The sequence below is a fragment of the Manis javanica genome, chromosome 6, assembly GCF_040802235.1.
Source record: "Manis javanica isolate MJ-LG chromosome 6, MJ_LKY, whole genome shotgun sequence".
In the NCBI taxonomy this organism is placed as follows: domain Eukaryota; kingdom Metazoa; phylum Chordata; class Mammalia; order Pholidota; family Manidae; genus Manis; species Manis javanica.
This window is the reverse complement of record NC_133161.1, coordinates 132,051,834-132,076,158: the sequence shown is the minus strand read 5'-3', so window position 1 is coordinate 132,076,158 and position 24,325 is coordinate 132,051,834. Positions and strand designations below refer to the sequence as shown.

Below are 24,325 nucleotides of genomic sequence, written 5' to 3'. Positions count from 1 at the left end.
TCTGGGGGAAGCTCTGGCTATGTTGCAGCAAGGTGGCAAAGGGCCAGAGCAGAGACAGCTGCCAGGAGGCTCTCAGCAAGGGCCTGACCTGTGGAGTGGGGGGGCCAGAAGCTGCAGGTAGCTGGTGCCTGAGCATTGCCTGGTGGGTCTGTTGGAGCAGCATGATGTGGGGAACCCAGAAGCCGTGGGGAGCCGAGCAGCGGAGGCTGCCGCCCACACAGAGGTGAGGGGATATGATTTGGATTCCCCTGTAAAGGAAGCGATGGCCCTGCCAAAGCCCCGTCCGCCTGTCCACCCCCCTGCCCGCCCCAGCGCGGAGCTCCCTTACCTATTGAGCTGAGGAGAGGCTTGTCTCGACAACACTGCCCAGATAGCTGAGATCAATCAGAAACAAAGCAGTTATCAACAGGGGCTGGGGGAACCGCCCACGCACACCCAGAGGGGAGGAGGGAGGAGCACAGGGACCAGAGAACCGACAGGAGAGGCCAGAGAATGGGTGAGGGCCAGAGAGAGACAGAGAGCCAGACTGCACGATGGGACGAAGCAGATGGGGCGCTGCACGAAAGCACAGACAGCGGCCGCAGTGTCTCCAGCACAGACAGGGCAGGGCACCTGAGCCCCGGGCCGTGCCTGGTGGCTGGCAGAGCCCTCCTCCACCTCCCAAGGCCCGCTCCCTTCTCCCCCACCAGGAGCAGGGTCCAGGGGGAGGGAGCCTTACACTTCCAGGTACAAGCGAGGGCGGGCATGTACGGGGCGGGAGCAGGGCACTGCCTCCCATCCTGCCTTCCACCAGGCCAGCCTCCCCTGGAACTCTCTCCCCCCTCCCTGCACAGGCAGCCACATCAAGAAGAGACCAAAGCTCGAACCAGAGAGAAAGGGGGTGGGCGGGCAGGGGGCCCTACAGAGACGGGGCACGCTCTCCTGAGCAAGTCGGGCAACCCAAAGAAGACCCAGAAGGAGGAAAGACAGACAGAAAGACGGACTTGAGGAAGGAAGGGGGAGGAGGAGAAGGCAGAGAAGGGTGGGAGAAGAAAGACAAGAGAAAAAGAGGCACAGACAGGCGTCCAGGCCGACGCTGGTACCTGAATACCAGCTGCTACAGTTTAGAGTGTGCTCTCTCAGGCAGGCTGATCGCAGGGGCTTGTCTGTCTGTCTGTCTGTCTGTCTGCAGCTTCCTGCGAGGCACACAGGTGGGGGTTGGGTATGTGGCTCTGGGCACAAGATTCACAGGACAGATTTTGCTCCCAGACTTCAGGACACACCCTGGGAGAGACTGCAGCTGGGCCCCCCACTTACTAGGCTGCGAAGGGCAGGAGGTTGGGAACAGGAGCCCCTGGCCTGGTGGTCCAAGAAGTCAAGCTTCAGGGTCCTGCTCAGCGAGGAGGAGGGGACGGGAAAGAAAAGGGCGCTGGATACAAGATCCCTCGGCAAACCTTGGAACCACCTTCAAAGCTGGTATCAGGGACACAGCTCTCCAGTCCATAGGGAACTGGGGGACCACGCACTCGGACATGTCACCCCATCTCGCCAAGTGTGTCTGCTCGTCATCACCCTGAGGTCCTCCCAAGGGCTGTAGGCTGGGCACCTGGACAGGTAAGCCCCACCTCACCCCAATGACCACACTGCTCATGCCAAGACCAGAACTCTCCAGGAAGGATGCTGCAACAACCCAGATAAGCCCTCTCGTTCGGGTTGATGGCAGGAGTGGAGGGCATGGCAAGGGGGAGGAAGATGGCCAGGCGGAGGCGGGCAGGAGGAAGCAGCTCACACTCACCCTGAAGGAGGGACTGGTGGAGGGGGGGCCTCGGGTCTGAGGAGCTCCTCCCCCATCCTCCGAGGGGAAGGCGTCTGTCCAAACACATCCAGGCTTTCCGCAGGCCCCACGGGGCCTGGCGGCGGGGAGGGGTAGCCCGTCGCCAGCGTAGTGAAGCCCATGGTGGGCCGGTAGCTGGGGCTCCCGCTGCGGCTGCTCTGGGAAGGGGAGCCGGTGGAGGGCGTGGACTTGCGCGAGAAGCTGACAGCGGCCGGCGGCTGGAGGGTGATCTCTGACATCTCCGCCTGCTGCAGGAGGCCCGGGCGAGGCCGGGCCCGGGCGGCAAGCTCAGGGGAGCCGGTGCGGGAGCTGAGGGGGCTTTGGGTCAGAGGCGAGAGCCGGGAAGGCTGTAGCACCACTTGATGTAAACTGGGCTCGGCGCGCCTGGCCTGCCGGGGGCTCGGCCGGGGCCGGGGCTGGGGCTCGTACCACCGGGTGTCCAGGCCAAATGTGCTGGGGCTGCTGTGCCCCCCCGGCTCGGCCGGCTCGGGGTAAGGCAACACGGGTATGCCCATACCTTGGCTGGTATGTCTTAGCTGCCCTTGGCTCACCAGAGGTTGCATAGGTCTGTCCTGCCACTTAGCGGAGGTGGGCACTGGGACAGGGCCTCTGCCCAGTGACTTGCCTGCCCAACCCTTTGGCGCCTCCAGGGACAGGATACCCGGGTAGGCTGCAGGCACCTGCAGGGAGGTGGGGGGCAGTCCTCGGGGGAGGCAGGGCTTGGGCTGCAGACTCTCGGCTATATCACAGGGGTGTAGCTGGTGGGGAAACATCATGGCTGGGGTTTCCAGTCCCCCAAAGGGGAATTCTGGCCGGCCCCAGGGCTCAGGGGAGCGCCCTCCTGTGGGTGTCTGAGTCAAGGGCAGCGTGCTGTTGGAAGCGTTCTCTCCGTTCTCCTCCGGAATGGTGGGGTGGCCAAAAGGCCCCTCAGTGTGCAGGGGCGGGGAGGACATGACAGAGCTCAGGGGGCTGCCCACCTCCGGCATGTAGAAGGGTGGTGGCTCCACCTCCCCAGGGCTGCTGCTGCTCAGGTACCCATAATACTGGCTGTGGTGGAAGGGCCGCGGGGCAGGGGGCCTGGCCTGGCCCGTGGCCTGGAGACGCCCTTCCAGGCCACCTGGGCCCTCCAGCCCACGGGGCGGGAACCGAGGGCTGTATGCTGGTGGCGGCAGGTAGGACTCCTGGCTGGATGACAGTGGGGTCAGCTGGGACTTCAGGGCGGCCACGGACGTGGGCACCAGTGGGTCCTCGTTCTCCTCGTCTGACTGGCGGAACTCAGGGTACATGTCCGTCTCCTCGGCAAAGGGAAAGCCCTCAATGCGCCTGCTCTTCATCGAGGGCTCCATCTCAGCGGGATCCATCACAAAGCGGCCGTCAGGGCCTCTGCTGATAAGCTCGATGGGCGTGGTGGCCTCGGCCTCGGCCTCGGCCTTGGCCACACTGTACTTCTTGCTGCTGATGGCCCTCTTGGTCTTCTTGTACAAGGACAACTCCTTCTCCCGGGTGGGGCTCAACATCCTTTTGGCGGCCGGCTGGCCTTGGTCGTCAGAGGACTCGGATGGGGCCCGGAGCGTCCGGATGCTCTCGGGGCTCCCCTTGCCAGAGGACAGGCTGCAGGACAAGGGAGAGGGCAGGAGGGATGAAGTGACAGATACCTGCATCTTTATCTCCTTTTGTTGTCTTAGTAAACAGCCACCACAAACACCTAAGAAGACAATACTAAGGAAAAGGATGTAGATGGGCTGCATGTTTCGGTGGGATATACTTTGGCCAGCTCTCAACTGTCTAAGAGTGTGTCCACTTCTGGCATCAACACCCACACTGCTACTTCTACTCTGCCCTGGCCTTCTTATTTGCCATGCTCTGTCTAGTCACACCTCCACCTTCATTCCCACCTGGCTCAAGAAATGCAAGCCCATCTTGATACTAACTTAAGCAAAACATGTTAAGAAGGCAAATCTGTTGGGATGAAAAAAAATCCCAGAAACACATTCCAAAGCTACAGAGAAACAGATTATCTCCTAACTTGGAGTCCACACTACTGCTCCCTCTATTAATGTGAACAACTTAAAATTATTATGCAGATCAATCAACAGCATACAGCTGAGAAACACGTCACAGGGCCGAGCAAGGCAAACTGCCCACCCTCCACCTTCCACCCACACACCACAAACAGCCATGTCAGGTTCTCCCAGGGCCAGGTTCACTTACGGAGACTCTAGGCTCTTCCTGCAGTGAGTGATCGAGAGCGGAGGATCTGGAAGGAAAAGAAGGAGAGAGCAAGCCTGCTGAGGCTGGAGACAACAGAATGCACCTCGGGCACCAGGAGGGTCCAAAGCAAAGGTGCTTGGCATCTCAGGGTCCCATCCCAAGCCTTGTGCCCACCACCATGCCCTGCCTTCTGGCCCCATCAGACTCTGCCCACATTCCTGCTTCCTTACTCCCTCTTTCAAATCCAGGCCCACCAACAGTTCCACCCACACGATCCCCGTTTCCCTATTTTCAGGGGACCATGCTAAAAATGGGCTGTCTCTCCTGATGGGGAGCATTTGAAACAGGGCCAGGTAGAGCTGGCTGGTGGGGGCAGACACCCACCTTTCTTGCGCTTGAGCTTACGCCTGCGCTGCTTGTTGACAAAGCAGGCAGCCAGGGTGCTGAATAGGATGGCAGCTGCCAAGAAGCAGATGGTAGCTACAATTCCAGCCAACACAGGCCTGGCGAGCCCGTCGTCGGTCAGGTCCGGCTGCGGGAAGATGTCTGCAGGGAGCAGTGGGGAACACACATGACTCCCTCCACCCCCCACAGGGACCTCACCTCCTCTGACCTGCAGCCCACAGGGACTTTCCCCACCCCTGTAGAACAATGTAAATGGCTCAGAATCAGTACTCAACTCTCACACTGAAAAGGTTTATTTACAAAAGTCAAGTAAGCGGCACAGAGCTTGTCAAGAGGAAGCATCTATATCTTACCCCTAATATATAATAACTCCAATAATAACCTGCCCTGGTCTCATGATTTTTGCAAAGCTCTTTCAAGCCTATTGTCAAATATTCTCGCATGAGCCTCATGAGGCATGTTAAGGTTCTCATTCTCTAAATGAAAAATCTGTGATTGGCTGAGTGTGAGTGACTTGCTCGCATAGATACCGCCTATGTTGCCTAAGTTACAACACAGTGATTCCTACTTCCAGGTGCTGTTTTCTGCCTTCCACCATGTCCTCTCTGCAAAGTGAGGGTGCCCTGAGGGTCAGGGCTGTATAGGCAGGGAAAATGGGCTATTGCTGCCAAATTCAGGTCTATCCATTTCTACCTCATCACAGCACAGGTGAGTATCTGCTCCGGGGAAGAACAATCTAGGCTCGTCATCACAGGCACAGAATGCTGGGGCTCTAGTTTCCTCATTTTACAAGTAAGGAAGTGAGTCCCACTTTGTACCCAAAGTCACACAGTTCATAAGAGACCAAGCCAGGACCAGTCCACAATTTACTGAATTCTCCTTCCCAGGACAGTTACAAGTGCCCTTCTTCAGGTTCACTGAAAGGTCAGTCTATATATTCTGACACATTTGGCCAGAACCCACTGCTATGTCATTAGTGACCATCGATAAAAACAATCCAAATCATGCTGACTGGCTGAGTGGAAAAGTGAATGCTACAGCCTTTGGAAATGAGGGCTTAAGACAGAATGCTGAGGTCACTGCGTCCTCATTCACCCAGCAGGAACCGTCCACCTACGATGCCTCCTTTCAGGAGCCAGACATAAAAGCCACTAAATACAGAACAGTTCACTGGGATGAGCCCACAAAGCCCTCAAGTCTTCCATTCTGGCCTTGGCTGCAAGTTCTAGGCCCTGTTGCTCATCTGAGTCTCTTCCCTGGAGGAAGCCAAGAAAAAAGTATGCTGGGGTCTGCTGCCAATAGGAGAGGACTCTGTGTTTCAAAAAAACATTAAAAAGCCCCACAGTGCCTAAGATGAGAGACATAAGTCACACACCACTCCCCCAACCGTCTCGTGCCAGCTCAGCACCCCCGCCACCTGCCACCCCCGTCTGCCTACTCCACCCTTTTGCAATTCTACTAGTCCTACTGCCTGAGCTTCTTGGCTGAGTCGCTTGCCGACTGGTCCCAGGGGTCTCTGTGCAAGCAGTGCCTGGGGAAATGGTGCCATTGCCTGACCACCAAGCAAGAGCCTCTTCCCATACCACGGGAGCCACTTCACTGTGGAGGGAAGGACCTGCTGTGTTTCAGGAACTATAGCTGGATAACAACATGCAGAAATGGGACCAGGGCCAAGAGAGAGAAAGATAAATGGAGAAAATGCTAGGGAGTTGGCTTTATTTAGCTTGAAAGAATCTAGGAGAGGAATGAGCGTAGGGAAACACCACCAAACAGCAATTTTCCAAATAAAACCACCATAATTACAAAACAGCCTTGTAATAGGCATTCAATAACTACTTGTTGACCTGTTGTCTCTGCTCCATTTCGATGCCCCACCTCATTCCACAGAACAACAGAAATTTTGTAGTGGAAGAACTTAAACCAAGTTCTTTTTGACTAATCAGAATATTAACTGAATCTCTTTCTGCGGCTCTCGTAGAACCTATAATGAACACTGCCCTTTAGCTGGAGAAATCCTGCCCACCACAGAAGCAGAAGCATCCATGTGGTGATGCCACAGTATGGGCTCTTCCACCTAGAGCTCGCCTCTGTCTCCAGTTCAGCCCCTTCCCTTATTAGTTATTTCACAGAGGGACTCCCACATGGCTCTGGCGTACATTCCTTACAAGAGTCGTAAGAGACCCGCACTTCCAAAGTACCTGTGCTGGAGACACCGGCGATGTTGCTGGGCTCGCTGATCAGATCCTGCATGACGGCCAGAACCCGGAACTCATACCAGGTGTCCTGCAACCCCGGGGATTACACCCTGTCAGCCAAGAGACCTGAAACAGCCACTGGTGCCCCACGGACCCCGCACTGATATCTCACGGAAGAGGGCCCCCAAAGCAGTGGTGTCCTGAAAGTGTCTAACAACCGGCTCTCAGGTACAAAAAGGTCCTGATTTATAGCATTTGCTAATTTCCATGTCATAAACACTCCCACCATGGCTGTTTTCAAGCTACAAACATGAGGTCACTGGAAGTGCTGGGAAGAGCTGCACACATGGGCTCTGAGGAGGTGCTGTTCCTCAGCCAGTTCCAGCTCTAAGTGAGTGTCAAGGAGGGGAGACAGAAAGAGAGATGAGACTGTCTGTTTCCACGATATAAGCTACTTCCCTCTCCAGTGATGGAGACATCAGAGTTTAAAGAGGGTCAACTGGGGGAAAAAAAAGAAAATATTGTGCATTCTCCTCCAAGGACTCTTCATTGTCAAAGGAGGGGTCCTTCCCTAGGCCAGGCTGGAAGGTGATCTTTGTGGGAAATCCTTTGCCCAACCCAACTTAGACTCCTAGCAAGAAGCTGAGGTTAGAATCTGGTTACCCGTACTGGGCTCCTACCCCTCCCTGCCAGGCACCAGCTTGTGTCCACTGCCACAGAGGCTCATCTGTGGTCCTCAGTCACCATGCTCTGAGGATCCTGAGCCTTTGTGACAGATCTGGGAAGGAACAGGAATGGTAATGTGCAACAGCACACAGCCGGACCTCACACACCTGATTGGGTCACTACTCCAAGCTTCCAGTGACTCTATAAAGGGTCATGTCACTTCCAGAATTTAGAGGAATAGACACGGAAAAGCTAGGTACCTCACCTGTGACAGATCCTTGGCAAAGAATTCTCCATCGGTTCCTGGGATGGCATCATCTAGCATCTCCCAGTGTTCTCCGACCCGAAACTCCATGATGTAGCGGTCAATGGGAAAGCTGTGGTTGGCAGGTGGGAGCCACGACAGGAGCACACCCTGCTGGGTCCGATTGGCTGTGAGGCACCTCGGTGGGGTAACCAGCACCAGGGGTTCTGGAGTTGTGACAGGGAATGCTGCAGCGGGGAGAGGAGGAAGGGGGTGGTGGCACAGGTGTCCCAGAGGGACCTGCACCCTCAGCCACCTGCATGCTACCATCTGGCTCAGCGGGTGTCCCTGGGGGCACCACAGCCCCAAGGGGATGGCCCCATTTCCATGCTCCCATGCATGCATCATTTCAGGGGCAAGAGCATCACATAAAAGAGTACTCATGACCCAAGGGAGGGAGGCAGGGCTAGTGGGCCCAGAGCTTCACAGTCCTATCTTCACAGAGCTTCCAAAAAAAATGTATGAATGGATTGAGTGCCTCAAAAGGAAAAAAAATAGAACTACAGGGAAAAAGGAAGAATTCAATGTAATTTTCTTTTTAATTAGATAGTATCTGTAAAAGGATACTACAAAATGCATCTTTTGTTCTCTTCCAAGGAAGTAGGGATATCTAGCACACTTGCAATCCCCTACTTGGCCCAGATGGGAAAACAAGGCACATCAAGGGGCCCCCCGAGCAGGCGCCAGCATTCTGTCACTGCCAGCCCTCAAGGCAATAAAGGATCTGGCACAAGGCTGGAGGGGGGCCACCTGCTCACAGCGGTCTCTCTGGCAGCAGACAGGGACAAACCCACTCAGCCAGGTGGGGCAGAACATGCTGCTGGGCCAGGAAGAAAGAGCCAGCCCAGCCGATCCAACAGGGAGAAGATCCAATAGGGAGAACGGCCACATGCTCACCACCAGGGGGCCAGAGGCAAGAACCAGCAGGTGTACGGAAAGAGGGAGATTCCCAGTCTCCCAAGAAGCCTAGGAAGATGCACATCTGGCCTATCATGGAAGGACATTCCAAGCCTCTTCCTTAACAGGAATCTGCCCAAAAGTGCTCCCATGTAGGACGAGGCAGCTTGGTCCAGACAACTCCCACAGAATGGTATGACAGATCCTTATTTGGAGAACAAGTGACATGGCTTTATAAAGCACGCAAGGGGCCTGGCATATAGGAAGCAGCGAATGTCAGCTGCAAGGACCACCACTACCATCACCATCTTTATCCCAGCTCCCCTGGGAAGTAGCCTCAAGAATGCCCAGCTGGGGGCCCTCACCTAAAGTGTTCACAGTGACCACCTCACTGAAGGCGCTCGTTCCCAGCTTGTTCTGGGCCAGGACACTGAACTGGTATGCTGTCTCAGGCTCCAGGGCGTCCACTAGCAACCAGCTGGGTCCCGGCGGTACTGGCAAAGACAGCCAGTCGTGGGGCCCAAACTGTGCCCGCTTCATCCTGGCCAAAAGAAAGAGAAGGGATCGGGGACAAGGGGGTAGGTGGGTTACACTGGAGACAGAGGGCATACAAGGTCCTCCAGGAGGTGGCGGTGGGCGGACCTGGCCTTCCCGGGTTCCAGGAGAAAGAGGTAAAGACCAAGGAGGGAGGCCCCACCCCCAGGTCGGCCGCACCAGCCCTCAGGACACCAGGCCACCAGCCACTGGTGCCTCCTCACTAACAGGGACCCTTAGTATAAGTGATGCTCAAGGCTCTGGTTAAATTACCAATTGCATTTTGGGAGAATCAGCCTGGTCACAACCTCAAGAGCTCTGCCTTGGGAGAGTGAAGATCCTGGGAACAAGGCAGGTACCACAAGGAAAAGTGAGGACAAGCAACTCGCAGTGGCCAGACAAGGAGAGGGACCCAGGCGACCTTGGTCACTCCCCTCCCAGGGATGGCTGGGAGTGGGACCTAGAGTAACCCAGAGGGCTCACTCAGTCCAACAAGGCTGAAGTCGCCGGAGGAGGACCAGGGTATGTGACACCAATGACCACAGTGGGGACCAGGGCCCATAAGGCCTGAAGGGTTGGAAATCACAATCAAGAGGATGGTGCCACGGTGCATGGAGACTCCTGGAACTGGGGTGAGGATTATCCCTTGTGCCAAGGCCCACCTAACTCTCCATGGGCAATAAAATGGGTGCCTATAGGTGCAGTGCCCAGTGTCACCACAGGGAGGCGATATCATCCCATGGGACTGACGCACAGGCAGCCCTCAGCTACACTTACTGCAACCCACCAGGCTCCCCCTCTAGGTTTAAAGTCTCACCACGGTGTATGCCCAGGACTCTGAGCTGAGGCAGCAGAAAGCACAGCAAAAAAAAGAAGCTAGCACCAAATGTCTGAGTCAGCACATGGAGAGTTAGAGGCAGTCAGAAAGACAGGAAGGAGACCTCCCCAAACTTGGACAACCACCCTTCTCCCCCGCACCAAAGCAAGTGAGCAAAGTGGGATAAAGCAATGCAGATGAATGGCAGCATGGAGCAGAGCCACAGGCAGTGAGGAAAACCCATCCAACGCCCAGACCTCCCACTCAAGGATGCTGCCCATGAGGCAGGTGGCCAGTTCTGGGCTCAGCATAGGAATGTGGGAACAGAGAAATCCTTGGGTGAAGGGGAGGTCAGCTGGGGCTTTCCACCTTTTCTGCACTCCCTGTCCTCAGCCTGATTTCTGCATTTTGAGATCTCTCCCTACCCCAGGTTTGGACAAAGATCTCAAATCACAGCATCAGGCTAAATTAAGAACAGAGATATAATTGCAATAGAGATGCATGGTCCTAGAGAGAAAATGCAGATGCTGAACACAAGGTGAGCACCACTTCACACCGGTTTCTGGAAGCACTGGGGAAGGGACAGAATGAAAATCAGACTCTACGCTTCCAGCTGGGCCACTCACAAGCATGAGTCTCTTCCAGACTCTGGAGGAATCTAAAAGAAGAATGAGCCAAGGACACATGAAGGGGACAGTGAGATTCAAGCTGGGCAAGAAGAGCAGGGCTGCGGGGGCCAGGGGGGCAGTTCAGGCAACGGCCCAGATCAGCATTCTAACCCCCCAGGCTGGGACACAGGAATGCCCAGAGACCCTCATGCCCTGCAAGAACCTAATCACTGTGTCAACACACCGCACCATGTGGAGACCTGGCAGACAGACAACCACATCCTCCTCACAACTCTCCCACCCCGCCAGGGACTGCCTGAAGTGGGAGTGGGGCGGGGAGAAGCAGAGAGCAAAGCATGCGGGGGTGACTCACAGAGGTCCGTACCAAACTGAGAATGTCTGCTCAAATCCTCCATCATAGCCTGGCTCCCAGGACACGTTGGCAGTGGTCATGGAGACCTGGACCCGGACGCTGCCCGGGGCATGGGGGCTGGTGCCTGAAGACCAAGCGGACATCTCTGAGACTGAAAAGAACTGAGTCCACTGAGCCAGGCACCCACAGCCTCACTGCGCAGTAGCAAGGGCAGCCCTGACGTGGAGTAGCTGGGGAGGAGGGATGATCAGAGGAGCTGGCACCCTGGCCCTTCTGGTGTTAGTGCTGGAGAAGGAAGCCAGCCAGCACCCACCCCCTACAGCCTGCCTCCTCCAGCAGATGACATGACCGTTAAGAACAAGGGCCAGGGGAGCCAGAACCCGCCTCATCCCAGGTCAAGGTCCTGTGCTCATCTGGCAAGCCCAGAAACACTCTCCCTTAAGGTCCCAAGCAAGCCAAAACGCCCCTCTCCTGTGGACTCCCCTAGCCTCATGAGACAGCCACATCCCACCCCACACCAGTGTAGAAGCTGCACAGCAGCTAAAAGCTTCAGCCCGGGTCCACCGTGAATGGTGATGTGAGGCTGGGCAAGATGCTCCACCCACACGTGCCTCAGCCTCAATGAAGGTACACACCTCCCAGGTATAAATGACAGGGCACCACGTGGCACAGAGCCGATACCTGGTGGTAAATGCTCCCAAAGTACTGGCTGATACGCTGCCAGTCCCGAGAACAGGCTACAATGGTATACGCCAAGGGACGGGAACGGCCCCCCAGGAAGAGGATGTGGGAGCCCAGAGCCCAGGAAATGGGAACCTCAGTGCTGGGCCCTCCCAGATGCCCTCATCCGGTCCTCCCGCTCCCTGACAAGGCCCTACACTCAGACCTCAGAGCAGCTCCTAATAGCCACACAGGTGCCTCTTTTCTGTGTTGGGGGCTCGCTGAGGGCATGTGTTCCAAAAAAAGATCTCCTCAGGACAGGCCCCCCGTCCCTTATGCAGAGTCCACGGAGGGGAAGGGCCCATGTGGCAGCTCAGCTCAGGGTGGGCTGACTGGGGAAAGATGCCTGCAGAGCGGACAGTCCCCAGCATCCAGCCCCCAGCCCACCGGCCCACAGCCCATACCGATGACGGTCAGGTGGGTACTGGCAGTGATGCTGGTGACCACGTTGGTGGCAATGCACTCCCACTCCCCGTGGTCCTCCTTACTCAGGGCTCGAAACTGGAGGCTCCCGCTGGGCAGGGCGTTGTGCTTGCTTCTGCTGGGCTTCCCTACCTTGGCCAAACAAGGAGGCGGGGAGGAGGGCGGGAGCAGGTGGCAGGGGACGAACCAGGTCAGGTAAGGGAAAGAGAAGCCACCAACACCTCAGAGGTCTGACAGGAGGGCAGAGAGGGCTGTACCACGCCCTCAGCACCCCTTGCATCTCCATGGCGTGCAGGGCACAGCACTCCGCGCATCACCCTCGCTCGCTCCCTGGCCCCACCCCCCATCAGAGCAGCTGCTGCTGGGTCCACGGCCCTCCACATCTCCCGGGAGCTCCAGAGCCAAGAGGTACCTTTCTCCACGTGATGACAGGGAAGGGGTCCCCTGCAGCAGCGCAGGGGATGAGCAGCTCCCGGCCAGCCTCCTGCCTGTACTCCCAGCCTGGTAGCACCGTAAAATACGGGGGGTCCTAGGGCGAGCACAGCAAAGCCATGAAGGTGGCGTTTCGGGAGCCCACCCACACGGAGACTGCTCCCAGCCCTGGGCCTCACCTTCAGGACAAGCCGCGCAGGAGCAGACTGGCCCATGGTCCCCAGGGTGTTGTAAGGCACACAGGTGTAAGTGCCAAGAGCCTCCTCTGTGGCCTCTTCAATGCGAATGGAGCCATCTTCCATCAAGGTCCAACCCAGATTCTGCCGGAGCAGACAGCAGAGCGGGAGTGACGCTCAGGGAGCAGGCGCTCAGCCCCAGCCCACCCAGGCTAGTAGGCCAGCTAGGGCCTGAGGGGGGCCAGCTCGCCTAGCCAACCTGGCAGCAGGCCGAGGCAGAGCTTAGGGGTGGGGTTTTCTAAGTCCCCCAGGAGAAGAGCAAAGGCCATGCCAGACTGCAGACCCCCGTGGGAAGCATCTCTTTGCTCTCCAGAACTTTGGTGGGGGAGTAAGAAGTCCTGGCAGGGAACCAGGCCCCCATAGGCAGCATCTCAGTGTCAGGAGGGTGTCGCACAGACTCCGCATGCATCCCTCTAGCACCTTCTCGACCTGCAGGGGGCGGCCATCCTTGTTCCACTTGACCATGGTGGCTGGTGGCTCTGCGTCCACAGGGCAGCGGATATAGCCGTGAATTCCCACGGGCACATAGATGACAGGGGGCATGTTGAGGACACGGGCTGGGTCTGCAGAGGAGTAGTGTGGCATGGGAAAGAAGGAAGGCACAAGGGAGGTCATCCAGAAAGTGAGAAATTGGACAGGGGGCTGACTCACTATGCAAACCCCCGTGTCTCACCCAGATAGGCTGACTCCAAAGCACAGCCTTTCCCACCCATCCACCCACCACCCAGTAAAAACTGTGTGTGTCCTCGGTGTTCCCAGTAGTGACAGATACTAGGTCCACCATGGCTAACCAGATGGACAAACCCCCGAGGTCACATAAGCCACCCCAGTGCAGGCAGCTGACTTCCAGTCCATCCAGCCTACTATATTCTCAAGAACTTGTCCCAAATGCTTGGCAGCACCAAAGGCATGTGTCTGCCCACTCCCATCTGTAGAACTCTTCGAATGCTTCTGCTCATGGACCTCACTGCCAGGTGAGGACTCTCGACATCAATTTCCCAGTCCCTAGATTCCAAACAGCAAAGCCAACATTTGGCCACACACGCCCACCCAAGGCTCCTTATTCCAAGTCTCTCTTGGACACCAGGCAGGTCCTCTTCTCTCCACATCCCAAACCAAAAGCTCACCCTGTGACATGGGTGAATCACCCACCTCTCCCCTCTCCCCAGTTTTCCCTGAGACTATGAAGAAAGATCCAGAACTTCCAGGGAGGCAGTGAGGATGAATGAGCTGGTATCTTTCAAGCATCTGGAGTTCTTCGGAGAACAGCATTACATAAATACCAAGCCCAGTTATATATTTAGACATAGCTTCCTACTTTTGTATGGTAGAGTTTTTTTCCCCCTCCAAGGTTTTCAAAGGGTTTATGAATGGGAAATACTCCAAACACTGCTTTTTAGCAGAAATAAAGATCCTTGTCTCACCCACCTGGAAACCTCACCCTCCAGCTTCTTTCAAGGCAGGAAGGAGGGAAAAAAGGACAAGTGGAGTGGCTGATGGCCCTGGGGATGGTGCTAGGGAGAGCACCTCCCTTCAGCAGAGAAATGGCCGTAGTGCCTTACCGCTGGTCAGAGCACACCTACTGAACACCATTCCCTGCTGCCTTTCTCCGTCCACCAGCACACCTTCTTGCCCAGGTGACACATGTCACACAGGACAGATGATGCTCCTAGTGGAGTCCCCCCTGCTTGCTCTTTCACACAGCTTGGGACACAGTGAGTCCCCCCTCCCCATGGATAAGGCAAGGCACTTCCTGGCATTCTCCAAGCCTCTCAAGGTCCCTCTGCACAGACACAAGTCATGTACAAATACCTTCTTGCTCTTTCCTACTACAGGTCTGGGTGGGGGAGACCCGACAACTGGGGTCACACAGCTTTCCCTGTGCCTCACAGCTCAAAAAACTTGGGATCCATTAAGACAGCATGCTGCAAGTCCTCTTAAGCTGCTGACAGCATCAGCGGAGAAATGGTGCCTCTGCCCCCGCCAGCAAAATCATTGCATAAAGAAGGACAGGATGAGAATGTGCGGTTAGGATGCCGATGAGGTTGCGGGTCCAGCTGGCTCCACTGCCTTGCCCACTCAACAGCAGACCAGGGCAAGCACCCAGCTCTGCACGGTGGATGGAGCCACGCCCCACCTGGCGGGAGCACTGAGGGGTCTACTGGTCTTCAGCATAAATGCTGACTCTGGGCCGTGTCTACAGATTGTGTTGCTTCTCACACTGCCACTCCACACCCCTGGGGGAGAGCGGTTTTTCCACACCAGCCCTCCAATGATGGAGAGCCTGTCACTTACAGCAACAAAGCTGGGCCTGTGTTGCCTGAGTGACAGGGCCATCCGCAAATCAAAAGGAAAAATTAATCTCATTACTCATCCATCCATCTCTCTCTTACAGTGCTCGGCTTGCCAGTTGGGGAAAGTATTCAAGATCAGCAAACTGAATCATTGTACTGCACAAAAGCCTTTGATTGCTCTGGCATGAGGAGCAGCTCACTCATTTCGGTCTCTGGCAGCCCTAGAGCAGAGCAGCGAGGAGGCCGAGAGGGAGCCAGGTGTTGGCAGAGCCACCCAGTCACCCAAAAAGCAGCCTCTGTGCTCACCCACACAGCCACCTACAGTAGGGGCAGGAAACTAGCCTATCCCACCTTCAGCTACATGCCCTCAGATACCTGAGGAAAAAACACCAGAGAGTATCTGGTTCAAGGTCCCGACAGAGGTGTGGGTGGCACTCAGCCCAAGGACACTGCTCAGAAGGCCTGCAATCCTTGAAGCCAAGCTAAGCTCGGCTGGTGGGGTGAACTGGCCAACATGGGGAGTGGCACCTGGCCCACGGAAGGTGCCGGGCAAGCGTGCCTCTCACCTGATGGGCCAGCTCAGGCCTCCTCCTCTGGGGATGTTCCTCCTTCCTTCCAGCCACTCCGCCCACGCTCCCTGTGCCCACACCCGGTCTCTGCTGCCTTCCAGTCTCCAGTCTGGGTCAAGTGCCTGAAGCCTCTGGATGCACCATCCCCCAGGGATCTCCCTCCCCGACTCACACTGCACAGTCAGGTAGGCCGAGGCCGAGGGGGAGCGTCCCAGACTGTTGCTAGGGACGCAGGTGTACTTCCCCGCATCCTCAGGCTTCACCCGGAAGATGATTAGGGTCCCATCGATCAGGATCCGCACCCTCAGCTTCAGGTCACTGCAAAGGCAAAAGCACTCTGGAGCAGACAGGCTTAGCAAGTGGGAGAAGAGGGTCCTCAAGGACACACCAGAGCAAGGGAACAACAAGCCCCCCAACCCCACGGAAGAGGCCAGGACACAGGCACTTCCTGGCATCCCCAGGGCTTCTCAAGGCCCCTCTGCACAGACAGTCCTCGGCATGCAGGACTCACGGACCACCCTCCAAGTTCCCAGAGCCTGGAGGCAGCCCGTGGCAGAGCCTGCTCAGAGGCCTTACCCCTGGAGGGCCTGGCTGGGAACCCCTGAGGGGTCAGGGCAGGGTACTCACTTCTGGAAGTAGACGTTCTCATCCTGCCAATACCAGGTGTAGGTGAGGTTGCCAGGATACGCCTCCGCCCGGCAGGTGAGCAGAGCATCCTGGGAGATGTTGACAGTGATGTTCTCAGGAGGAGAAACTATGAAGGGAGGCCCTGGGGAAACAGGACACAAACATGACCTCGTGTGGTGAGGAGGGGAGAGCAGCCCCCGGGCCTCCAGGCGGCTCTAATGCCTCAGGAAGGTGCTCTGAACCCTGTGGGAGCAGGGGACAGCACAGGCCCAAGATCTAGGAGCACAACCTGGGCAGTTGTCATGGAAACACTTCTAGCAGCTGCCATTGCTCAGGGTCTTACTCTCCTTACAGGTCCCCAGAGATACAAAGGCCCTGGGGCATGGCCACATGTGCCCCACCCCCTTTAGCCAGCTGCAGACACCCTTCTTGGTGCACTATACCCACCCCCCCATGCACAAGCCTTCTATAAATTTTGGCTGTAACCCCTGCTGTGCGCGCGCGCGCGCGCGCGCGCACACACACACACACACACACACACACACACACACACACGCAGATGGGAGAAAGGCCACTATTTTCAATCCAGAGTAGGAATAATCTTGCCACTGGAGGATTAAGAGGTTTGTGCTGCTTCCCAGACAGAGGGTAAGAAGGCAGCTTTAGGGAGAGGGGCAGGGGAAAGCAGAATAACCAGAGGGTGAAATTCTACCAGTCCCTGGTGCTGGCTTTCCAGACAGGCTGCAGCTGCCACCTGCTCTCTCACGAGAGAGGTCAGCTCTCCTCCGAGCTGCAAAGGGACTTTTGGCCCCTGCTGCCACTCAGCACCCCAAGTCAGGAGGCAGACAGAGCAGGCGCCTCCCAGGCTTGGCAGCCCAGACAGCCACCAACAGCCCTCACCTGACCCTCCAGCAGGCGGCAGATGGAAAGCAGAGCAGGTGGATGGGCTCAGCTCAGAGAAGAGACCCTGCCACCGAGACACCACCCCTCTACGGCACTCTGAGGTCCCAAGCAGGCCAGAGTGGCATCTCCCTGTGCTGACCAGGCAGACCCCAGCTCTGCCAAATGACCTCGGTGTTATTTAAATATCTGAGGTTGGAATTGAATTCCTATCTTTATTTATTGATGCAATCACTAATGGATGGAGACTTGAGGGAGGTCTCCCCTGGGGAAGGTAGAGGCATGGCAGAACACTATGGGGGCAGATAGATGACCCAGAACCCTACTCATCATGGAGCCTCCCACCACGCCATGATGGCCACAGCATGCCACCATGAGAGCTCTGGCTGTGAGAGCACAATGCTCAGGAGGAGCCCCCACCCAGCTCCTCACGGGCTGCCCTCTCTCCACCCACCCCCCGCTGTATCAGTGGTACCTTAGGAAAATCCCTCTGCAGCTCAGCTGGGCTGGAAGTCCGGGCAAAAGCCCAGGGTATAAAAGGGCCATAGAAATTGCTCTAACCTTGGACAAGCAGGTGGGTGGTATGGACAGCCTCCCCCTGGATGCTGTAGGCGCGACAGGTGTAGGCACCTCTGTCCTCCCGGCTGACCGATGTCACTGTGAGACTGCCATCACTCACCTGGGGCAAAGGAGAGATGGAGCTCAGCGCCTACCCTCAGCCCCCACCAATGCCATCCTCAGGCAAAGACGGTGCCTCATGTTCTATCTCCCTCCAATAACTCAAACACAGCCAATCTGCCTGCCTCTGCACAGGAGGCCACTTTGGAGAAGGGGAGACAGGCAAAGGAAGGGTGGGCAAGGAGGAGCGAGAGCAGTAGCCCCATTATAGAACCACACTTACCTGGTATTTCCTGCTAGCACCTAGGAGTGTCCCCTCCTTGAGCCAGGTGACAATGGGCTTGGGGTTCCCAAAAGCTGTGCAAGTCATGGTCACACTGCCACCCTCCTTGGCCTCAATGTACTGGGGGGGTGTTTCTGTAAAGGTGGGGGGAGCTGCAACAAGAGAATGCAGTGGATTAGTTGGACTGTCCCATATGCAATGCCACCCACACCAGGCTGCCTCCTGTGTTCATGCGTACCCCTCTGAGGTGTAAAGATGTTAGGGAGACATGTGAAATATCTGCCCACAAATCTTATAGAGGGAACAGAGACCTGTACTTCAAAGTCAATCTGGCCACATCCAAATTCTAAATTTTTCTCATTGTACTTGGCTAATTCCAATAAATGAATGTTTGTTGAGCATCTGTAGGGAAGTTACTGAGTTCAGCACCACGGGCAAAGTGATAAACAAGCACTCTTGGGGTCCTCATACGTGCGCATCTGCCAGCTCCATGGATGGCTCCGTCAGGACCATTCATGACAGCCCTACTCCCTCAACCCAGCCCACCCAGGTGCTCACGTTGCTGGGACGGTGGCCATCTGAGCTTCATCTAGGCCTAACACAGATCTTAATTCTCCTGATTATGCCAGGTTACCCCTCCACCCCACCTGCACTGGAGTTTTTGCTAAAATGCCATCCTGTTTGGTTAATCAGCTTTGAAGAGCTTCCATCTTGCATCTCTGAGCTGCTTGGAGAGGCAGTCTGGTCAATCTTCACCCCTTGGTCTATCAGTTCTGCAGTCTTCTGAGATAATAAGGAGGGGCCTCACTTCTGAACACCAGGCTTAAGAATCACAATGCCAGGCTGGGCAGGTCATTTTGAGCCCATCTCAAGAAAATCCAAAGCTCAGGACCAAGTTCAAGTGCTAACTGGCTGCTTGCTGTGTAACCCTGGGCAAGTTACTCAGCCTCTCTGGGCTCTACTAAGTCCCCCACCCTCCAGAATTGATGTGAGGAATGAATGAGATAAAGCGTGTGAAGAGGATCTTGAAAAATAGGAACACATGTAAAATGTTGGCTATTTTGCCATCACTATTATCATCACTATATCTCCAGGAGCCTGAGGCATCAGGAAAAAGCTAAAAAGTCTCTCTTCTCCAGAAAGCCCTGCCCCCCTCCACCAATGTGCTGTCCATCTGCATGCACATGCACATGCATGTATGTGCATGTGCATGTGTGTGTGTTGGGTAGGGGGAACACATGGGCTTCTGTTCCCTTGTTCAAGGGAAAGGGCTTTTGGCTGCTTTTCCGTGTGGAGGGGTCCCTGTGGGCTTGTGTGTTTGAGTATACATGTCTCTCTTAATGTTTGTCTGTCTGTAGTCTTTTTGTCTCTGTGTTTCCCCTTCATTGGGCTCTAACCACAGGGCCGTCGTTGTCGTCCTCCATGTGCCATGTACATGGAACCTCAGGGCCTTTGCATTTGCTAGAACTGTACACCAGATGGTACTTCTTTGGCTTTTGCAAGCCTTTGCTACAAGGCCATCTCTGCCTCCCCCTGTCAGCCCATCTAAGATGGCACTTCCTGCATTCTCTATCTTCTTAGACTGTTTTATCTTCTTTAAAGCACTTATCACAACTCTCTTTGAGAACAGAGATCTTTCCCGTGAATCCCACTGTATGCCCAGCTTTCAGCACAGGTCCTGGCATGTAACACAGTTCTGCACAAACATCTGTTGAGTGGACGAATGAAGTAAATGAACAAAGGCACCCACACACACAGACTAACACAAAGTCGAACACGTGAAACTCCTTACAAGCAAGACCATGGCAAGCCCACTTCCTTCGACGACCTCTGAAGCCCCTAGCTCAGTGGGCACACTGGAGGCACTTAGAGAGAGACCACAAATGGAAGAGCCACACTTCATCACACACAATAGCCATCCTCAAGCTAGCAATTCTCATCCAATGTTTAATACAATAAAAATAATGTAAAACTACTGTAAAATCCATTCTGAATCCAGATAAAGGGATCCTGGAATCTTAACATCCAGGTCTCTCTTCCTGCCCTGCAATGTGCTTATCCAACAAAGCTCCTCTTGAAATATAGTTAGTACAGCCACAGCCTCTATTACCTCTGGTGTCAAGCTTAAAAGAAGAGATAATAAATTAAATTATGTCCTGAAGTGACAAATTAATTACTAATTACATAATTACTTTATTATTTAGGCACTAATCAGGAAAGTACTTTGAACAATTTTGCGTTTCAGGAAAACAATGGTTTGACTCTCAGTTATTTACTGAATTAGGTGTTAGCTTGCCAGCTGTATTTCCAGGCTTAATTCTTTTTTACAAGTGCCCTATAATTAATAGTGCAGGTTAGAAATAGGCTGGCCTCTCCTCCAACTAATTCACAACCTAAAGCAAGCCTTGGCTCAGGCTTTTTGGGCATTTTATATGTGATAAAGAAATAATTGGGTTTGTTTCCACCCAACTGGTCTTCAAGAAAACATTCAAGGAGAATGAGACAATTTGTAATTCTAATTTTCCACTGGCCTTTCATTTTCCAAATGGGAACCCTGTGAGAAAATGCCTGACCTTAAACACTCTGGTTTGGAAGCAGTGGAATGTGGCACTCTGGACCCTTTCCTTCAAGAGTGGAAATATTTATGCTGGAAGGTACCTCAGAACTTGGGAAGGAGAGATGGGGAGAGAAAGGAGAGAGGTATCTCACCAGGAAAGGTGTCTGTTCTTTCCTACCCATTTCAGACTTGGTAAGGGCACAGTATTCTATAAGAAGCACTGATTATAAAGCCTGGAACAGACGGTGCACATTCTTAGCTTTTCTGCCCAACACTTCCATATGAACAAAATGCCCTCCATGCACCATGTTCCCTGAATGACCCAGCCCTCCTTCCTCTGGGCTTCCAGGCATGCTGTTCCCTCTGCCTAGAATATACTTCCCCACCTCCCACCTCTGTACCTCCGTAGACAGCTAATTCCTCCCCTCTGCGAGGTCTCTGCACAGGGGTCATTTCCTCAGGGAAGTGCTTTGTGCTCCCAAAGCCTATATTGCAATTGCCTCTGGACTTCACTGCCTCTTTAAGTCTCCGTCAGGGTCTAGCTTATGCCCACAGCTGTATCCCCAGAGCCTGCCACAGAGTAGGCATTCAAGAATGTGTTTTGCATGGATAATCACTGGTGGACTCACAAGTACTTTCCAACACCACAGCCCCCTGTATCTTCCAGCCTGAAGTTCTTCCTGGGTTACTACCTCCCTGCTGATACACTCCCATCTGATTACATCTTCTTTTCTCTTGAGAAGGAGGATGGCCAGCATCTTACACAGAATTACCACACGTAATTAATGTTCCAGACACTGTGTAAGAGACATTCTCACACACCATTTCATTCGATCCTCACAACAGTTCTGTAAGTAGGCATTGTTTTTGGTAACTGAGAAAACAGAAGCTCAGAGAGGAGACTTAAGATGTCCAGGATCATACAGTTAAAATGCAATGGATTCATGAAACAAACCACATCTTTTCAGGGTCTTTCTTATTCCATGCTCATTCTACTTCAAGCAATTAGGCATTATAAAGAATCAACTTCCACTCATGCAAACTCAGACAAAGAGGTAATACAACACACACTTCCTAACGAAATCCTACTCTGCCACCACGTGAGTGTCTACTGAGCACCTGACATCTCAGACCACGGAGTGAACACCAGTGAGATGATTCACAAGTGAAAGGCGAGTGTGCCTGCAGGAGATGTTGGCCCTGGTTAAAAAAGGGCGTGAGGGAGAAAGAAAACCTCACAGAGCCTCTTGGCTCGGTGTTCAGTCAGTGAAGCTTTGAGCAGCGGATTTACCTTCCTAATTATGTTTTGCTTGGGCTAATATTAAGATGAGTTTTCATTCCTGGCACACACAACAGCTGGCATCAAAAGGTGACTCAAAAGCTTGCTGGGTGGTGGGGACAGCCCACTCAAGATTTAAAATAAGCCTTCAATCAGTCTCTTGGAACTGACAGGAGCTGTTGGCTGCCTCTAGTGGAGGCTTCCAGGACCCTTGACAGGTTCTCACACCAGCAGGAACGTGGCCTAACCCAAGCCCTGGGAGGAATGACCCAACCCCACAGGAGGGAAAGCAGAGCCATCCTTCAGAGCAGATCAAAATTGTGCAAAGCTTCCAAACCACGAACATAGACTTCTGTCTCCCAAACTCAGCACTGATAGTCACAGACATCAAAACCATTAGGATCAAAGCTGGGAGTGGCACTCCAAAGCATACACAGCATGTCTCCTGCAAATTTTCTCGACAATTCTAGCTTCTCCTGGCTCCTCCAGAGAATCTCCTTCCGAGTAAGGACTTCCAGGGCCACAAGGGGGGCTCTCCATCTGGGGAGATCCAGAGGGTCCAGCCCCTGGTGCCCATCACCCCAAGGATCTAGGCCTCTGGCCCAGTCTAGCACCCGTAAGTGGGCAAACTTACCTGGGGCCTCTGCAGAGAGCTTTACTGCCCTTTTGCCTAGCTATTTCCAAAGCATCAAGGCACAGCACAGGTCACTTGACCTGAGTGATAAATAACTGACCCCCATTAGTGCTGTTATTCTTCCCAGGATTCTTATGTTTTTTATCAGACAGTAAACCAGCACAAGTGGGGACCACGCCTGGTTTGCACCAGTTTTCCCATCGTCAGAGCAGGGCTTAGCACAGTAGACCCTCAATACAAATTAATCAGATGAGTATACTTAACAAGCAACCAAAACATTAACCGAGAAAGGAAGACTATAATGGAGGGACTTCCGGAGCCCACTAGGGAGTGGGAAGGCACTTCCCCAGTCAATCCATCTTCCAGAAGCTGGGAAACGGTGCCAGAGACTACTGATGTGCCCTCCACAAAGCCTTAACCCTTCCGGTTCCAACACCCAGATTCCTACCTCCCTCTGAGGAACTCTGCCACCACCACCCACAGCAGGCCCCACCTAGTGCCCAGGGAGCTGCTCCTCATGTGCCCCCTCCCCCAACCCCAGAGGCTCTACAGAAACAAGAGAGGGAAAAGCAGGGGACAGGGGACTGAGATCTAGTGGGGCCCAGCTGGCTGAGGTTCCTCTTTGCAGCAGGGACAGGGTGCAGTTGAGGACAGAAGCTTCCCCTAAGGGGGGTCCTCTGAGAAGTGGTCTTCCCAGGTTGGCCCTCCATCCCCGGAAGGAGGCCGTACGCACCGTTGATGGTGAGGTGGACCCAGCTGCCGTTGTGAAAGGTGTCATACTGCTGGTCCAGCATGAGCACCTTGCACTCATACCAGCCCTGGTCCTCGGAGCGAACCTGCTCCAGCCGCAGGGATGCTTTGTCGTGAAGACTCGCCCGGCCTGTGGGGACAAAGTGGGTGAAAGCCCCGGAGGCCATCAGCAGCTCAGCAGCCTCTAGCCCAGCCAGAAGCAGAGGACCCATCGTAGGTTTCAGACCACTTCCCATGGCAGGGCCCCTAACAACAGCTGGACCAAACCCCACAGCCGGCGGCAAAGGAAAAGGCATGAAACCTTGCCAGTGGGCCACACTCCCTCCCCAGCCCTCCTGCCTCAGCTGGCCCTGGCCCAGGGTGACTGCAAGAGCCTCAGGCCCCCAGGATGCACCCATCCTCTTGGACATCTCTAAGGATAAAGGGAAGGAGTGAGGGACACAGACAGGGGGCTGGGGGGGTTGGGGGGATCCAGCAAGGGGGGTGACACAGGGCAGTCCAGGGCACATCTCCGGACCTCCACTCAGGACGGGACACCCCATCCCGGATGGGTCCCCATACTAGCACCTCTCCATATCGCCCCTCTTGGTCCTGCTGTCAGTACCCAAGAGACCACTTATCCAGCCAGAGCCCCATGCCCCCAGCAGCTGAGACCCCAGGGCCTGTGGGCCTGAGATGACGAAGGGGCTGGCAGCAAAGCAAAGACCCCCGGCTGCCAACCTGCCTCCACCCTCCTCCAGCCTTGGCTCCCAGGGTGATGAGAAGGTAGGACGCGCAGCAGGAGCCAGGCAGAATGGGACCCGCCTCCCCTGCCCCCAGGACGGGGATGCACAGCAGCCTCAGGGACGCCCCACCCTGCGGCCCTGCACCACCTCAGCCCACTCCTCATACCCACATCCCCACCTCCTCTGCCTTCCTCTTTGTCTCCATGCTGGCAATCTGCCTAAAAACACGACTATCAAAATCAACCACAGCCAGAAAGACCAGGCTCCGGAGAGACAACTGGAAGCTTTCTGAGAGAAATGAAGCTCAGACCTCAGAGGCCAGAAGTAGTTAAAAGCAGTTACCACAGCTTCCGCTCTCCCTCGCACCCCAACCCCACACACCCCCCACACCCATGCTCACGGTCACACACCTCACACACCTGCACTCACACACACCCAAGCCTACACTCACAGGT

At 54.9% G+C, this 24,325-nt stretch overlaps 1 protein-coding gene across 4 annotated transcripts in view; it reads right to left on the bottom strand.

Moving 5' to 3' along the window:
- IGSF9B (immunoglobulin superfamily member 9B) overlaps window positions 1–24,325 on the bottom strand; it is a 56,711-nt gene that overhangs the window by 20,604 nt on the left and 11,782 nt on the right. Inside the window, exons 3-21 of one of the 4 annotated variants that reach the window (XR_005056655.2) lie at window positions 23,129–23,275; window positions 17,926–18,077; window positions 17,586–17,703; window positions 16,125–16,266; window positions 15,670–15,815; window positions 13,055–13,197; window positions 12,578–12,718; window positions 12,379–12,495; window positions 11,948–12,098; window positions 10,824–10,947; window positions 8,857–9,032; window positions 7,556–7,782; window positions 6,628–6,712; window positions 4,409–4,570; window positions 4,025–4,070; window positions 1,775–3,424; window positions 1,297–1,369; window positions 1,083–1,175; window positions 329–374 (exon numbers count right to left, since the gene is read on the bottom strand). Coding sequence is in view for 2 of the 4 variants with exons in the window: in XM_017666775.3 (XP_017522264.3) it covers window positions 1,775–3,424; window positions 4,025–4,070; window positions 4,409–4,570; window positions 6,628–6,712; window positions 7,556–7,782; window positions 8,857–9,032; window positions 10,824–10,947; window positions 11,948–12,098; window positions 12,379–12,495; window positions 12,578–12,718; window positions 13,055–13,197; window positions 15,670–15,815; window positions 16,125–16,266; window positions 17,586–17,703; window positions 17,926–18,077; window positions 23,129–23,275 (3,727 nt within the window). In the remaining 2 variants the exon portion in view is untranslated. The remainder of the gene's footprint in view (window positions 1–328; window positions 375–1,082; window positions 1,176–1,296; window positions 1,370–1,774; window positions 3,425–4,024; window positions 4,071–4,408; window positions 4,571–6,627; window positions 6,713–7,555; window positions 7,783–8,856; window positions 9,033–10,823; window positions 10,948–11,947; window positions 12,099–12,378; window positions 12,496–12,577; window positions 12,719–13,054; window positions 13,198–15,669; window positions 15,816–16,124; window positions 16,267–17,585; window positions 17,704–17,925; window positions 18,078–23,128; window positions 23,276–24,325) is intronic. The other 3 variants (XR_001854064.3, XM_017666775.3, XM_017666776.3) reach the window with 3 other exon arrangements.